Genomic DNA, 18,541 nt, shown 5'->3' with positions numbered 1-18,541 from the left:
TTTTCAACACCTCTGCTACAGTCAGAATTCAGCATATTTGTTTAGTCTCATTTTCATTATGAAATGACTGGGTCTGGGTGTATCGTAAGTTGCTAGGGGAAAATGAGTGACAATCCTTTCAGGCACCAGAACCATAACATTTTCTGAGCACTATTAAACCCTGTGGCCTAAGAAAGATAAAAATTATTTATTGATGACCATGTGTCCTGGATTTTCAAACCAACTTCATTTACATAAGGTTCAAGCAGGAGTAAACTGACTCAAAGGCAAATATCTGTATTCTTTACCATTTACTATGTCAACTGAGGACAGAAGAATTGTTAATATTGTTCGACTGGCTGAGCAAAACGGATCATTATTCCTAAAGCTCAAAGTGTACTTGAGAGTGTCTTCCACACTTCTTTGCCTCAATATTCCACTTTCTTGTGATAACAAAGGAGGCAGTCTTAGGATCAAACTTCTCCAGCAAGGTACACGTTCCCTTTGTGTCTCTGCTCCTGTCTCTGCATCTCTCCCAGGGGTGCCATTCTCCTGCTTTGCTTCTCCTGCCCCTTCCTGGGCCCTGGGTCCTTCACACACTTTACAAGACAACCAGCAGAGCTACCCTTCCACCTTCCCTGCCCTTGCCCCATCCCTGCCCCTGATTCATTTCAGGGTACACACTGGTCTGGGAGAGCGTCTTCTCCAGGGTCTCCCCCCACCGCTCCTCTTCTTGCAGAGTCCTCACGCGCTCTTCTGCCACCGACATCTGCATGAGCACCTGGTTCAGTTTGCTTTTCTGGTCCATTAATTCTTTTTCCAGCTGGTGCTGCTGCTCCTTCAGTGTTACTTTACTGGCTTCTAATTTACTTTCTTCATTCTCTCTCTCTTTATGGAGTCTCTGAAACATCTTAATGGAGAAAAATCTTAGTCATTATAAATACTCATAATAAAAAATAGCTCATAATAGTGTCCTAGTACAGATTCCAGTACTCTGGCCCACAGGCCAGAAAAATCCTTTGCAAAAGTGATGACGCAAGGGCTGGAAAGTCACCTGGGCAGCGTGAGGAGATTAAGCAGCAAAGGGCACGTGGCATTAAGATTCTTTACAGGATCAATGTCCTATGACTTTAAGGGACCATCATGTATATTTATCACAACAGAGTCATAGAGCTGGTGTAAAAGTCACACCTAGTTGTACGTTAGAGAGACACAAAGGCCACGGGGAGGGGCTTCCCAGCAGCTTTCTGTCACAGGAGAAAGCTCATACAAGTAATAGAAGGCTCCTTTCATGTATAATCGTGAATGTGTAGTACCATTTCTTGCTGGTCTAGCTTCAGCTTGTTTTCTTCGATCTCACTCTGAAGCGCTTGGAGTTGTTGTTGTTTAGCTTCTGCTTCTTTTTGACAGTTCTCGAACCTCTCTACCCACTCATTGATGTCCTTCTGCAGCCGGGTCTGCTCACCAAGCAGTGAATCCTGACGACTGGTGGTATGAAGTAGGTCCTGCAGGTAGAAGAACAAACTGAAAGGACTCACAAAGCTTCCAGGAGTGGCCAGTGCCAATCCACCATCTACCAAATTTGATGAAATGAGAAGCATAGTTTCCATAGCCTTTATCTCAACGAACTTACAGAAGGATTCAGGAATCAAACTAATTGCTGGCTTTCCTCTTTTTTAGTGCCTAAAAAATAAGGAGTCAAAAAACCAGCAAAATACTCAGCTCCTCTCAGCTTATCTGCCTTGTCACTGAGGTGGGTAGGAGGAAAACAAAAAACAACAAGCTACCTCACAGCATTGTTCAGAAAATTAAATACCTCTTGAAGGAACACAAATTAAGCATTTTAAAGCATATTTCTCACAATAATATTCACAAGAACCTTTGTGGGATTTTTTAAAAGTAGACTATTTTAAGTTTTATACTTCTCAGAAGCACAATATTAAAGGTATAAGGAAAAGAATTTAGATGTTAAATCTAACTTCTAATTTATGTAGAAGAAAATAAGACCCAGAATTTGCTTGAAGTTCTTTGAAAATCTGATTTTAGCACTATTCTCACAGGACAACACTAAGTTACCTTAAGGAAGATGATGAGAATTTACAGGCTCAAGAATCTCCCCTATCCAACATCCTGCTCTGTTGTTCAATAAGTAATCAGTTCTAAGCTTTATCTGGAAGTCTTGCCTGTTCCCTTTGGCCCTGGAGGAGCTGCAGAGGAAATGCACGACTTTGGTCTAGCCACCACTCTACGTATTTGTTTTGAGTAAAACTTCATTTGAATCAAGAGTTCTAGGGCCCAAATAAATTAGAAAACCACTGCTCTGTACCAAAATATTATTTGAGGGTTGCATTATATAAATGGCCCTATGATCTATTGGTGTGAATGGAAACCAGCTTACTTGACTTTTTTGTTATATTACCCAATTGTCTGCGTGCCTTTGGGATACTAACAGAAGATTCTACTTGTTAGCCTTACCTGTTTTGCTAGGTTCAAATGGTTTTGGACATTAGCTAGTTCCTCCTGTAGTGACTTCACTGCTTCTCGTTTTTCTACAGAAACATTTTAATAAAATAATATACGTGTTATGTATACATGACAGATTTTCATCAACCACCTTCCCAAAAAAAGTACAGCAAAAGTGAATTCAAACATATTTCTGTAGAATGAATTACAATGTCACACTCACTTATTAAAAGCCAAAAGACAGGGATAAATACACAACCCATATCTTGGCTAGGAGCCTAGGTTTTTAAAGACTTTCATATTCAAAATCTTACATTAAAAACTTTACAGAAAATAGCTGCACCAGTGGCGTACACTTGTAATTCCAGCAACTTGGGAGTGGAGGCAGGAGGATCACAAGTTTGAGACCAGACTGGGTTAACTTAGACTCTATCTCAAAAAATAAAAAAATAAAAAGGGCTAAGCACATAGCTCAATGGTAGAGATTCAACCTGAAGTACTGAAAAAAATTTACAGATAATATTTAATGTTGAGATGCATGACGTAAAAATATGTACCTTCTACATTTCTGGTAGAAATGTAAAGTTAGTACTTTCCAGGAAGACAATTTAGGAACTAAATTTATATCTATACTGTCTTTGTCAATTACTAGTTATGTGACTGAACAAATTACAAGAACACTAAGCTTAGGTTTCCTCATCTGTAAATGGGTAAACAATAGTTTCTATCTCCTAAAAATGTATGAGGATTAAATGAGAAAATGTATCATCAGGTCTAGGGCATAATAAATGCTCAACAAGTTATTATTAGCTAGAATGACATAGCAATTTCTCCTAAAAAATTATAAAGATTTGGTAATAAAAGACATGTTTTCATTTGCATTAAAGTACACACATACACTCCTAGGGAAAACCTGGAAGAATATTTACCAAACTGTTAATAGGAGTTACTTTTTTTTTATTTTTATAAAAAATATTTTTTTTCATATTTTTTGTTATGTTTTAAAATTGTTCTCTAAGGAACATGAATTCGAGTTTTTAGACAAATAGATCAGCTGAGATATAATTTACATATCATGTATGTCCTATTTAAAGTATACAATTCAAATGCTTCTAGTATATTCAGAGTTGGGCAACCATTACCACAATCTAATTTTAGAAAGAAACTCCTTGCCCATTTGCATGAAGACTTCTGTAATAAGAAAAATCACACAAAGAATTTAACAAACAGGGAAAATCACATCTCTCCTGCTCTGCTGCCTCCTACCGTGGAGCTGTGGCTGCACTGCTGAAACGTCCTTAAGTAGTGACAGCTTGTCTTTGTTTAGCTGGTTCACCTCCTGCTGTAGTTTTATGACATTCAATTCCAAGTTTTCTAAGTTTGATTGCTCCATTTTGCTATTTTCTTCTGTAGTTGCTAAAACCCTATCACACAAAATAAATCAGATGGTCAATACGAAATAGTTAAGCACACATAAGATATGACTAAGGAATAGTGTTACCTTTTCACAATGTACAGTTATGGAAGGTCTGAATAAATATAAATCTTAAAATTCAAGATTGTTGAACTCATTTTTTTTAAATGAAATCTTATCAGGTTTCTAAATAGGAGATTCCCCCCAACCTCGAAAGTTACTGACTAAATTCAGGTTTTATAAAAATCATGGATAAAAAATGGATAATATTCAGAATTCCAAATATCTGATGATCAAAATTGTACTGCTAACTTGTGATAGGTGAAAAAGCAGGAAACACAATGGTATGTATCATACGGTTTTTCCATATCATAGACATGCCTGAGGGGTATTCTACATATCAAGGGAGGCCAAAAGTGTAAACTTGCTTTTGTCTGGATTCTTTCACTCAGCACAATTACTTTGACATTCATCCATGTTGTGTATCAACCCTTCATTCCTACAGTATTCCACGATAGACATACTACAATTCGTTTACTCATCTGCCAGTTTATAGACATGCAGGCAATTACAAATAAAGATGCTATGAACACTTGTCATACTATGTGTAGAAATATGCTTTCATTCTCTTGAGTAAATACCTGGGAGTGTAGCATGCATAAGGCTCTAGGTTCAATCCCCAGTACTGCAAGAAGAAAACCAAAACAAAACCTAGGGGCAGAATGACTGAATCTCTGGGTAGGTGTACTTCTGATTTTTAAGTAACTGCCAAACTGTTTTCCAAAATACTCGTAGCATTTTACATTCCCATCAGATGTACATGAAAGTACTTCAATAACATATGGTATGGTCATGTTGATAAATGTGTAGTGAATATTACCTTATGGTTTTAATTTGTATTTCCTTAATGAGCAATGTTGCTGAGCATCGTATCACGTTTATTTGCCATCATATATATTCTGAAGTGAAATGTCTGTTCAAATCTTGTATTCATTTAAAAAACTGTCCTTATAGCTGGGCTTGGCAGTGCACACCTGTAATCTCAGCAACTCAGGAAGCTGAGGCAGGAGGCTTGCAGATTTGAGGCCAGCCTCAGCATCTTAGCAAGATCCTCCATAACTTACTGAGACCCTGACTATCTCAAAATAAAAAATAAAAAGGGCTGAGGATGTAGCTAAGTGGTAAAGTGCCCTGGTAATTCCCAGTATCAAAACAAAACAATTTACTTTTTTATGGATCATGTTTTTAGTTGCCAAACCTAAGAACATTTTGCTTAACCCAAGATCACAAAAAATTTTCTCTTTAGAGGTTTTATATTTAGGTTTTGCATTTCTCTTTATGGTCGGGTTTGAGTTAATTTTTGTATACAATGTGACATACCAGTCAAGGTTTCATTGTTTTAATTTTGGATATCCAATTGGGTTAACAACATTTTTTAAAGAGATTATCTTTTCTTTACTGAAACAATACTTCTGTATCTTGGCCAAAATCAGTTGTCCATATATGTGAGAATTTATCTCTGACTTTCTATTCTGTTCCAATGATATATTTGTCTACTTTATACCAATACCACAGTGTTGCTTATTACAGTTTTATACTGAAGTCTTGAAATCAGGTAGTGTTAGCCCAAAACTTTTGTGTTTCTTTTTCAAAGTTGTTTTGGTGTTATGCCTAAAAAATTGCAAAAATTCTATTCTAGATCCTTTGCATTTCTATTTGAACTTTAGAACCAATGTGTCAATTTCTACAAAAAACAAGAATGGCTACTGGGATTTTTTTATTGCAGTGTTTTGAATTTATAGAGCAATTTGAGGAGAACTAAATCTTAACAATATTGTCTTCCTAGCCAATGAATTAGGTACTTCTCTCCATTTATTTCCAGCATGTGTTATTTCACTTCAAAGACAACAACAGATTATTTTAAAAAGTCTTTTTGAGGAGGGAAGAAAAGCTAGAAGTAAATTCACCAAAAAACACTACTGCAGAATTATGCTACCATGTTTGAATATTTTTTTTCCTTTTCTGTAAGTTCTAATTTTGTTTTTTAAAATACCTTCTCAGTTATTTTTATTTTATTTATTTGCAAGACTAGGGACTGAACCCAAGGGCTTGTACATGTGAGGCAAGTGCTCTATACTGAGCCATATGCCCAGTCCCCAAATCTTATTTGTTCTTGCTCTCACCTTTTGGTTTGTGACAACTTCTTTTCCCAGCTGTCACATTTCTCTTGGAGATCTTCCTTTTCTTTGCTCAAACACTCAACACATGACTGTAATGCCTGGATCTCAGCAGTCATTCGATCTACTTCCCGTTTGTTCCTCTCAAGGAGCTGTTTCTGCCACTCTATTTCCTCTTTCTGTTGCTGGGCTGCCTGCTGCAAATTCTCTAACTCCATTTTCTCCTAAATCAGATAAAAGAGGACTCAACATCCTAAAAGAGAAAGACTTCAGTTTGCTAAGGGGACAACATCTCTGTTCATTACCTCTAGCACTTCGACCTGAGTCTTCTCTAACTCAGTCACCTTCTGGTCGTGCTGTAGCTTCAAATCTTGTAGTTCATTGTTTTCAAGTTGCAACATGTCCAAAATGTTCTTTAGTTCTAATGGACAGAAACAAAGCATAGCCCATATAAACTTGGAAACGTTTATAAAATGAAACAAAAAATAATGCTACTGACTGGAAGAAATAACAGATGATCAAAAAAATTTTGTTCAGCTGAATAAATGGTGCTAATTACATATTTAACAGAAAGAACTTTTAAACGTATTGTTAATTATTTAATTTGTTAGAAACATTAAAAAAATATTTAACAAAGAACTACTTTGAAAAGCATTTATATCCCCACAATAGAATGAACTAAAAACATTTTATACAAATAAAACTTAATCAAAATAGGAAAAACTTTATGTAAAGATTGAAATGATTATAGTTTTGCCCTTTGAAATATAGACATTTAAATATTAAATTTTTTCTGATTATAATAATATTTGCTCATGGAGAAAATTTGAAAAAATACAAAAAAGTATTAAAAGAAAAAACTGAAAATATATCATTATCCCAACATACAAAGATGATAATCATTACAATAGCATTTTGTAGTATTTCCTTCCAGGAAAACACACACACATACACATACACACACACACACACACATTCTAAAATAAACTGGACTATACTCCATATTCAGTTTTTATTTATTTTTCACTATTCTCTTGAGCACTTTTGAATGTCATTAAATATCAAAAATATCATTTTAAATTGGTTATTTGTTTCTAAATTTTTGTCATTATAAACATTACTGTGAAGCATGTAAAAAGATGCCACTTGTGTATGAATAAAAATGGGCTTGCTGGCCCAACAGATGTGACTTTTTTAAGAGTCTTGAACCTTGAAAGAGTATTCCAGTGTACACTTCAAAGGATCACAGGCATATACTTGCCCTTCTGTCAGTATATGCTGGTCAACCATGAATATAATTATTTCACTTTTACATAAACCATATTAAATTGAATGCCAGAATATAATATATTCCTTTTATAATCTGCCTTTACTTGCTTATTAGTAGTAAGGTTAAGTTTTAATTGAGGCTTATTTGGTCATTTGTATTTTTCTATAACCTATAACACAGACATTTCCAACACCAAACTTTATATGTTCTTTAAACTTACCGGTTTTGTATTTAGTCATTTGCCTTAAAACTACCTGAAGATTTTCTTCCTCTTTTTCAATTTCCTGCTTTATAAGTGCAAGTTGAGTTTTTTTTTCACTAATGTGGACATTCAGTTCTCCTTTCTGAACACTCAGTTCTTCCAGAAGCAATTTTACTTCCTGTGTTTAAAACAAAAAGTTACCCTCCCCTATGAAAATATGAACTGAAATTCCTCTAAAATCAATTATGTTCTTGTCTCATTTCACAGAATTTCTAACTTAGAAACAAGCTCATTTTTGCCTTTGATGTCAAGAACAGCACGATATTTTTCACTAATATATTTCTGAATAATGGAAGAAAGTAACATCTTTACATATATACACAGCACTGACCATATGCAAGGCAACACGTTGTAGAGGAAAAAAGGCTGATTTCAACATAGTCTTTGACCTCAAGGGGCAAAGCAGCCCTAGTGCAGAGGTAAGGCCGGAAACAAGCACACTCTTAGAAAGTCAAGGTGCTCGAGGAAACACAAAGAACGTTGCCATACTCAGGAGAGGAAGAAACTCCTTCCAGAGCAAAAAGTCAAGGGTATCTTCTGAGAAGGCAGCAGGTAGCCGGGCCATGAGAATCAGGTGGGATCTGGCTAGTAACAGGGCAGAAAGGCTATTCCTAGAGAAGAAATGAAATGAGAAAGGCAAGAGACAGGAGAACCTTAGCCATATCCAGGCAACAATATGGGTGCACTTCACATCACAGACATAGCATAGCCTGGACACACAACACACACCAAATAGCATTAGGGAGGAGGCAAGGTTTCAGGAATTTACATCTTCTTCAGAGAAAACCAATGAAACTACCTCAAAATAAATCAATGGCATTGTCTAGGACTCTTAAGAAAACCTACTGAATATCATACCCTGATGTGACTGCACTTCTCAGCAACTTCAGTTTCTCCCAGACTCAGGGCTTCTTGGAGATCAGCTTTTGCCTGGACCATGCTTTCTTGGAGTAGCTGCAGCTCCTCCTTTTTATGCCCTAACTGCTTGTCCAAGATAGCCATCTCCTGCTGCTGACTTGTCACCTGAAAAGGGAAGAATGCAAAGTCTGACAAAGGCCACAGAGCCTTCAGTGCTACCCTGGAGATTAAGTATTTATTTAGGCCAGCTAAAGAATGTGGGGGCAATCAAAAGCTTCAACCCCAGTCCCAAGAACAAGGAGGGCCAAGCTTGGAGGTGTGAACATGGAATACCTAATGAAGACCTTGAGCTCTCATATTTAAAATCATTCGGATCACAAGAACAGAAACATGATAATAGTGATTACCCCTCAGGTTATGGTTTTCAAATAACTTTCTTATATATGTATAAAATAAGGTGTGTGTATGTGTGTACACACCTTAATTCCATTTTGGTAACAACCTTGGCAATGTAAATTAGGCAGAAATTTTTAGAGTTTATTCACCTTTTTAAGTTTAAAAATTACTTATAATTTTAAGAGCAATACATATTTGTTTACAGAAAAAGCAGTCATAAACATGGAAATGAAGAAAAGAGAAAAATACTTATAATGTGCCCTTATCAAATGACCACTTTCATGCTTGGTTTAAATGCCCCAGTGTTCATAAACATACTTAACAGAAAAGTATGCCATGTATTAAAACTCATATCTTTTACACACTAATGGCCATAGGTGGGCTCTTACGTGATTGGTCCAGTGTTAAAGGTTTAGTCCCCAGAATGTGTCACTGGGAAGTGGGCCAAGTGGGAGACCTTCGGGTCATGGGGATGGGCCCTTGAAGGGAATAAAGGGATCCCACCTCTTCCTCTTCCCTATGTTCACTCCCCAGATGCTGCCAAACGCTCCCACGATGATGTGTTGCCACAGGCCTAAAGCAATGTGCCCAAGTGAGCATGGGCTGAATCCTCTAAAACTATGAACCACACAAACCTTTGTATTTATAAGCTAATTGCATTGGGTATTTGTCATAGTGACAGAAAACTGACACAATAATACACTGTACTGAGTTGGGATTTAAACTTATGTTGGACTCTACACTTTTCTGACATACAGCCTCATTTATTTATTTATTTTTAAAAATATTTTATTAGTTGTTATTGGACCTTTATTTATTTTTATGTGGTGCTGAGAATCGAACCTAGTGCCTCACACATGCTAGGCAAGCACTCTACCACTGAGCCACAACCCCAGCCCCTATTCTTTATACTTTATTTCATATTTTCCAATGTTTTCTACAATCAAACATGTATTACTGGGGCTGGGATTATGGCTCAGTGGTAGAGCACTCACCTAGTACGTGTGAGGCACTGGGTTCAATCCTCAGCACCACATAAAAACAAATAAAAGAAAAGTATTGTATCCATCTACAACTAAAAAATATTTCAAAGGTCTTAAAAAATCTGTATTACTTTCATAATCATAAAACAACATAAGTAGGTTTTAAAGCAGTATGAATTTTCTGTTCCAGGTGTCTACTGCCATACCTGGCTTTTGAGCTTTTCCAGCTCGGCTCTCTTGGCTTCAAGGAGGGTCTCAGATTCTTTAAGGACCTGCAGGTGGTGATGCTCATTGTGTTCTGCTGCCTCAATGTCTTTTTGAAGGTTCTGAAGCCTAGAAAGCACCAGCAGTACTTGAGCAGACTCTATGGATAGAGATCGGGATACAGAGCTTGTCCCCTGCACACACCCCTGCAGCCCAACAGAGGCCTGACTTACTCTTCTGTTAGCTTTTCCTTCTTCTTGTTTAAACACTGGAAGTCTGCATCTTTTGCTACTACAACTTTGTTTACTTCTTTCAAGATTTCTTCTTGCTTAATTTTGTGCTGCTCCAAATCCTCAGTATCAGCTTGGAGCAATCTAAAATACATCATGTTATTCCCCCAGGCCCAAAGACTTAACATGCACCACTTATCACAAACCAATTATTACCTTCTTAGAACCAAACTTCACTCATCACCTCATATAAGCTTAGGGACTCCACCTACCTCAGCTGCTGATCGGCTTTCACAAGGTTAACAGCAGTTTCCTGTGCTCTCCTTTCTAATTCCTCAGCATCTGATTCGATTTGCAATAAATTTCTCTTGGCCTCAGTGAACTTTTCAACAGCATTTTTTGTCTAGAAAAGAAACTGCCATTAAAAGCAACTCACCTACAATATTGACTTATAGTGACTGGCAGTGTAAACAGGTACAACTCTTGGAAAACAAAACAGAAAGGCATAAAGATGTTCATTTGCTTTGACTCTATACTTCTCAGAAAAGAACTGTGAAGCAAAGAACTACTATGTAAAAATGTATTAAAATGATATAAAACTTGAAATACAAGATTAAGTGAGAGTACATTAAACACAATAGAATACTATGTAGCTCTGTGTAGCAATATGCAAGAATGTTAACCATATTATGTTGGCCAAGAGAAACAAATTTAAAATCTCATAAGTACTCTGAGAGCAACTATATAAAACAAAATCTATGTCAACAAAGACAAAAAGCCTCTGCAAAAATAGTCATTTGAAGATGGTGAACTGTAGATGATCTTTTTATTTCAAAACAATATGTAATACTATTAGGTCATTTGATTAATTGCCAATTAAATGCCAATGAAGTGATTTTACCAAGATTCTATGTACATTGAGACTCCTGCTGTACTGTAGATATTATCAAATCAAGTGAAAACTCATTTTGTGATGATTTAATTATGGTTAAGAATACAAATACTGAATTCCTTTGAAGTAGTTAAAAACTCTTCCTGCTGGGTATGGTGGCACACGCCTATAATCCAAGTGGTTCAGGAGGCAGGAGGATCCCACGTTCAAAGCCTCAGCAACTTAGTGAGACCCTGTCTCAAAATTAGAAAGCATTGGGGATGTGACTGAGGTTAAGGGCCCATGGATTCTATCCCTGGTACCCCCCAAAAAGAAAATCTTCCTATAAAATATCTGGCAAAAAAACACTTTTTTTTTTTTTTTTTAAATCAGCTCTGTTTTTCTGCCTAAAACAAGCTAATAATAACATCAAAAGGTCTAAAAATAAGAGTTTGGTTTGTATTTTGGTCAAGCACTGATTCAACATCAATCAAAAACCTGAATTTCTGCAGTTGTACTGAAGTCACGGGAGTCTGTACATTAAATTTGTCTATTAAGTATCCCACGTGCCTGCCAAAATGCCAGCAAGCCCTCTAAGGGCTAGGTATTTACCACCCTCTCTCTATTCCAGAGAGCTGCTCTCTGTCAGTTATCAACAAAGCACTGGACAAAAATCACTACATACTGCAGAAGGCCACATTTCTAAGTAGCCTTTTGTCCCTCCCATGTCAGGTTTTAACATCTCTCGCACATTCTTTACAAAATGAATTGTAAAGAATTTTTGTGGGGGGCTAAAGGGGAAAGAGCTTCTCAGCCCTGGTTCACTTACCACCTGTTCGTATACAAGTATCATCACTTTCCTTTCAAATACCAGTGATAATTTTTTCTGTACTACTAACACCTATTTTCTCTCACAGTGATCTAATATGTGACAAGGACTCTTCTAAAAAGAGATAACTTTTTCCATTCTTATTAAAACCAACACTCACAAAATATCTTTAATAACTGAAACCATTTTAGTTCCTGGCAACAGATTTCTATTAATTTAAATAGATCCAAGTTGAAATAATAATGTAAAAATAGTAGTTCCTGTGGTGTATCATGTGGGTAAAGGACTTTTTTCATCTTGAAATTCTCATTTAACTAAAAAAGCTCTTCAGTAGCACAACTTTGTAACTCTGGGTCAGTTATAAACCTCTTTGGGCTCTATCTGTAAACTGAGTTGCCAGGAGGGTTAAATGAAGTGGTATTTATCAATGGACCATATCTGACAACAGAAGGGGCTCAGTAAAAGGAAGCCACCCTCACCCCACTCCAAATTTCCTCTGTGTTGTTGTCTTTGAAGAATACTATCTTGGACCAAAATTATATTATTATTCCCATTACCATCTTAAAGAAAAAGTAAGACTTGTGAGGTCCCTATGGCTTTCTAAAAAATTAAATGGCCTACTTAAGAAACACAGCAGAGGGCTGGGTTTGTGGCTCAGTGGTAGAGCACTTGCCTCGCATGTGTGAGGCACTGGGTTCTATTCTCAGCACCACATATAAGTAAATAAAATAAAGGTCTATCGAAAACTAAAAAGAAAAGAAACACAGAAGAGCCCAAACACAAACACATACACACATGATAAAATAGTGGAATATGCTGAGAACTAAATTAACTTCAAAAATCTTAAATATGCTATTTCATTTCATTCATACTGAACAGCCTACATATTCTTAGCCTGAATTTATAGATGAGAAAGGCAAAACTTGAGGACTTCAATGACTTGCCCAAATTCTGGCAGACTCCAATCTGGAACCTGGCTATCTGGCTTGGACAACTGTGTTCTTTTCCCCTGTTTTCTTTGCAATCCAGGCATATAACAGTAAGCTGCCCCCCACTCACAATGAGTTCACGCCACAAACCACAAGAAGACATACCTTCTCTTTTGTGCAGGCAAGTTCACTCTCAGCTTCTGCCAGGAGTCGGTCAGCTTCCCTGAGTTCTGAGCGCCGTTTCAGAAGGGTCTTCTCTATGCACTCAATTTCATCTACAATATCTTCATGGTGTTTGAATGATTTTTCTATTTCTAGTTCAGTCATAAGACTCTCAACATTTCCATCAATGAAGTCCCTAAAAAATTACATTCACAAACATTAAAAGATTTTAAATGCAGACAATATGAATAGAACCTATGAAAAAGATGCACAATGATTTTCTAATTTTATATGGGAAGGGACAAGAGAAGCAGCTACATTTGGTTATATTCAAAATTAATGTCCACCTTTTTGTTAAATATGGAATACTACTGGCAATAAATGTATATACACAGAACTTATTATGGAATGGTTTCTCCTTTTAAAAATAACAGCAAATATTTCCATGTTGTTAGTATCTGGCTAAGACAGTGCTGACACATCCAAGCTTCTGAATGACTGAAATATTCTGAATAGATTGAAGTATAAAAATTTACTAACAGAATAATCATCCATTCCCTCAAAACTGTCCTCAAAGCCCAGATTTTGTGATTTATTTCATTCTGTTAAACAATGTTAATACTGAAAAGTTAAAAGGTTTGGTACAAGATTAAAAAACCCAAGCTTAACCTGATAACACTATTTGACAATGGGACTATCCATGACTGCATGACAGAAAAATATGAAAATAAATACAACATATTTTTCTCCTTAAATAAATGTATACAGATGATATTTAACTTTTTTCATCAATTTTGTGTTACCCAAATTTCCTAATGATCATTTTAATACACCTTTATAACTGGAAAAAGTAGTGGATATCCTATACCCTAACATCCCCTTCAAAAGACCTCAAAATATATACTACTAATAGATACAACCCTCTCCAATCCTCCAACACTCAGTCCCAATCTTCCTGGTGTAGCCTTTGCTTTCCACTTCTAGGCTTTTAGTCAGTCATATGTCTATTCCTAGATGGCAGTGACCACAACTCATTTACTCTGAATCCTCCGCAGGCCTCTCGCCTATCCTGGGACCTGGGCTAGTCTGCCTTAAGTGACAAAAACTTGAGACATGCCACAATTCACAGAATATTACTGAAGATGGGTTTTTATATTACTGGATTGAAGCAACAGATGCTACAACTTTTATTATGCCAGGCACAGGGAAATGGAGCCTCCCCGATCTCTTTCAGAGATGGAGGCCCAGCCATTGTTCTCAAGGAACTCCTGGGTTTCTCACAATATTTTGTGGACAGTGCTATACCCAAGGTTGCTAACCCAGAATTAGGGGGTGCCTAGGAGGAAAAAGTCTTTGTGTAAAACAGATCCCTAACCTTTGTCTGAAAGACAGAGTAGAATCAGGCAAGGAAAGGGAAGGCATTTCAGCAGAGGATGGCTCACATCAAGGAAGAAGCAGGGAAAAACATGGTGTCTGGAAGGCCACAGAAAAGCCAGGGGTGGAGATCAAACACTGTATGAGGGAGGGAGGGATACAAAGGAGAGGCGGGGCTCAGATGGTAGCAGGTGTTGTCACTATGATGGGACAGAAAGTCAGTGTCCAGTATATAGAGAGAAGACACTGGAATGCCAGTGTGAATCTATTACAGTGGCTGAGGATGAGAAGGATGAAAGGCCAGAGCGGCAGTGGTCAAAGGGCCAGTTTGACAGCTTTTTGTATGTAATCAGCAGGACTCAGAGGCCAACTAGATGCCTGGGGGGAGTAAGGGGAAGGGAAATGGCTGTGCTGTTCTCAAGATTTGTACTGTCCAAAGTATGTGGCTACTAATTAATTAAAATTAAATTTAGTTCTGTTCCTCTAGGTTCCAGCAGTCACATTTCAAGTGCACAATAGCCAACATGTGACTCGTAATACTGTTTTAGACAGTTCAGAAATAGAACATTTCCAAAATACCATATCCATCTGAATTATGAAAATATAATGAAAAAATTATGAAAATATAATGGCTAATAATAATTACTTTCGTTGATGATGATTCTGGATGGTTCTATGTAATTCTTCTACTTCACATTCTAATTCTTTCTTCTCTTGCAAAAGACCATCAATGTTATGTTGCAGTTCTTCCATTTCTTTCTCAGACTGCTGCCTGGATGCTCTCATCCACCGTTCCTCCTGTCGCTTTGATTTTAAATGCTGCATTATGTCCTCTAATCTAGAAACTTCATTCTCCTGAAATACAGGGGAAAAAAATGCAGTACTGAAACACCAGAGAATGTATTTCCCCTTTTTCCCCCAGAAGCTGAAATTAACTGTAGTTAAAGTGACTCTATAGGCTGAAAAGTGATGGCAGATTTTGACTTTGTATAAAAAGAAAATTTAAGGTGAGCCCATTTTTTCACATGCCATAGGTGAAACAGATGGACTGATCTAACTTTTCTATCAGTGTGACTATGGTTGCAAAACATCCACCAAGACTCTTCCAAATGTCTGCTTCTGACATTCACAATCTAGAAGAGACAGATGGAAGTTTCTCCTTCCTCTGGACACACAGGAGGGGTGTCATCTGAAAAGGTTGCCCAGAGGAAGAGATGTTTTGCCTGGATTTAAAAAAAAAAAATGAAAAAGGGAAAACCTGAGCTAAAAAAAATAATATGTGAAAATGTAAGAAACCATAAAGGTATACTTTGGAAACTACATAAGTAGTTAAGTACTTTCAGAGAATAAAAGAACTGGTGTAAGAGCTTATTAATAAATGCTGAGTAGAAAGAATGGCTACAGATACAATGTACAATGAAAAAAAATCACAAGAGAATCTGAGTGACTACCAGTGTAACCATGTTAATGCACAAAGGCCCCCTGAAGCCAGTCTGAACCATTAAGATAGTACTGTGACATGGTACCAGGTGTCCTAGTCCTTTACTTTCCCTCCAATCTGCTGAAAATGGAAGGAAAAAAAAAAAAAACAAACAAAAACCCACCAGTCTCCCGGTGCTTTGAGTTTGAAATGGAGCTTGGAATGAAGTTTTATTGCTTTAGAACCCAAAAGTTAGAAATTAATTCAGTGTTAGGAAGTTATCTGTTCTTAGATTCCTCACACAGTCAATTGTAAGACCTACAAATAAATGTACAGTTATTAAAATACTTTCTAAAAATACTAGTAAAATCATAGGGAAATACTTATAATATGAAGTGGGAAAACTGTACAAAAATAACTATAAAATTAATAATGATCAATAAATACTACACCCAGAGATAATTCCCATCAAAACCTGCTGTATGCTCTTTATATGAGTGTGTATACATATATGTGTACATGCACAGGTATAGGCCCTATTATGTGACTATATCTACAAATACACATTAATACAGCACTTGTTAATAGAAGATACATGAAAATGGTTCAGTTTTGAACTGAAGGCATTTCTATAATAAAATGGCTAACCAAGTTTTAGACTGGCCTGGGACCTTAAGTCCTATCCAAAATAGCATTTTAATAAGAGAACTCTTACTCAGTTCTAAACATCAGCCTCACAATCACACTTTTGGAATACAACCTATTCATAAAAAGTCAACTCATTAAATGTACATCCTTATCAGGCATGCATGGAAGCGGTGTGGGTAGAGCTGGGTATCTTTCCACTTACTAAGTTATGATGTTCTGGCACGTTGCAATGTAGAACACCCATAGGGATGAGGGGAATGGAGAAGCCTGGGGGTGGTGGTCCATAAACAGTGGGGGCTCCAGCGGGAGGTGGGCCATAAACAACAGTGCCAGGGGTGAGCGGTCGGCTGTTGTTGGGCAAGGGAGGAGGTGGTGCATACAGGGCCATCCCCTGGGGTACAGGAGAACCATCAGGAAGCACAGTATACATCAAGTATCCAGAAGGAGGCACAAATGGGGGCTCCTCTTGTTCATCCATCCCGCTCTCTTCCTGGCTATCTCTTTCACTGTCTCCATCTTCAAAAAATAAACAGAAGAGTATGTTACCCCAGGGTTTAGTAGAGAACAGTAGATTTTGACAGAGATCCTGGAAATACGAGAATAAAATTCTCAAAAAAGAGTCTGGTGATGTAGCTCAGTGGTAGAGGGCTTGCCTAGCATGGGCAAGGCCACAGGTTCCATCTGTGACACTGAAGAAAAAAACAAACAAAAACAAAAAAACACTCTGAGAAAGGTCAAAAGCAATTCTGAGATCAAAACAGATTTAAAGTGTTTTCAGCAGCGGATACTTGAGTTTTTCCTAAGCTTATCTTGGTTTATTTCTTTACTCACTAGTTTATTCATTGATCCAGCAATCATTTGGATGCCTGTTTGATGCTACATTAAAGATTAACAGAGATGTGCCATGAGATAGGACAGCAATGGCATCACCCAGCATTTACCACTCTTATGACACCTAATACTCTCCAATATGATGGCTTACTTACTTGTTGCCTCTAAAAGGAGGAGCTAAATTTGCTCATCACTGACAAAGAACCTAACACATTGCATGTGCTCAATAAATAGTTGCTGAATGAACATATCCTCAGAAGGTAGTACTCCTATATTAAAGATTAACAGTCACAGAGCAGATAAATAGTTTGCCTATGATCACAATTATTAAGTGCAAGAGCTGGGACTTACCCAGGTCTGATTCTTCCCCTGAGTGCTTTGGAAGACACACCTATAATACTCTGTTTTAGTAGAGCTACCTTACTGCCATGATACAAGGAATCAAGGCCCTACACTCCAGAAGCACAGGCAAAGAAGCCACTTGGTTGGCCTGGAGGAAGCAGGTGGAGGAAGGCTCCATGAAGGGAATGCTGTTTTAGGACCTAGGACTTACTGAAGAATGAGGAGGAATTGGTTTGGGAAAGAAAGAAAGGAGGAAGACATTCCAGATAGAAAGTTTAAAATATGGAGCTTTGGGGCTGGGGATGTGGCTTGGTGGTAGAGTGTTTAAACTCTGGAGGTTTGAGAAAACTGGTGCTGTATCTTAAGCAGTCAGGCATGGTATGGGAGGTAAGAGAAGTCATTGGCCAAGACCAGGTCACAGAAAGCCTCACAGAGTAAACTAAAGAGTTCGGACAATGTCTATGGATTTCAGGAAAACAATAAAAAGATATTAAACAGGCAAGAGAAGTACAACTTCTCTTATGTGATGTGATTTACCTCTATTTGAAAATGATTTATGTAACCCACTCCTGATTGGTGAATAGACCCAGTATCCTGAAGCAGGTGGAGGTCCACTGCTGTCCTTTCCCTCTTGTCCAGACCGTGGTTTTCTGAAAGGAGTTGAGGCCGTGTACTTGAGGCCCACACCAGAGTCCTTGGTAGCCTGGGAACTATGGCTGGAAATCTAAAATAAATGACAGGACAGCACACCGTGTATTACAAATGGAAAGGCTGACTTTGAGAAATGTCAAAGTCTGCAGGAATGCTGAGATGTAGCAAAGCTGAGAAAGCACTTGGTTTCTTTTCATTATAGTAATTATTATTTTTCATAGTCAGAAGTGAGATGTGATTACAAGGTC

General features: G+C 37.4%; 1 protein-coding gene across 5 annotated transcripts in view; it reads right to left on the bottom strand.

The window, feature by feature from the left end:
• Positions 1-18,541, bottom strand: part of Cntrl (centriolin) — a 90,354-nt gene that overhangs the window by 7,607 nt on the left and 64,206 nt on the right. For all 5 annotated transcript variants that reach the window (XM_027945013.3, XM_071600889.1, XM_071600888.1 and 2 more), the window contains 15 exons: positions 18,180-18,366; positions 16,672-16,985; positions 15,048-15,256; positions 13,031-13,223; positions 10,509-10,639; positions 10,240-10,380; positions 10,009-10,135; positions 8,424-8,588; positions 7,524-7,683; positions 6,339-6,454; positions 6,040-6,257; positions 3,709-3,866; positions 2,455-2,528; positions 1,296-1,484; positions 664-889 (listed from right to left, as the gene is read on the bottom strand). In XM_027945013.3, the coding sequence (XP_027800814.2) occupies positions 664-889; positions 1,296-1,484; positions 2,455-2,528; positions 3,709-3,866; positions 6,040-6,257; positions 6,339-6,454; positions 7,524-7,683; positions 8,424-8,588; positions 10,009-10,135; positions 10,240-10,380; positions 10,509-10,639; positions 13,031-13,223; positions 15,048-15,256; positions 16,672-16,985; positions 18,180-18,366 (2,608 nt within the window). The remainder of the gene's footprint in view (positions 1-663; positions 890-1,295; positions 1,485-2,454; positions 2,529-3,708; positions 3,867-6,039; positions 6,258-6,338; positions 6,455-7,523; positions 7,684-8,423; positions 8,589-10,008; positions 10,136-10,239; positions 10,381-10,508; positions 10,640-13,030; positions 13,224-15,047; positions 15,257-16,671; positions 16,986-18,179; positions 18,367-18,541) is intronic.

This window comes from Marmota flaviventris, chromosome 13, assembly GCF_047511675.1.
Source record: "Marmota flaviventris isolate mMarFla1 chromosome 13, mMarFla1.hap1, whole genome shotgun sequence".
NCBI lineage: Eukaryota > Metazoa > Chordata > Mammalia > Rodentia > Sciuridae > Marmota > Marmota flaviventris.
The sequence above is the reverse complement of the archived record's forward strand: the minus strand, read 5'-3'. Positions and strand labels throughout refer to the sequence as shown.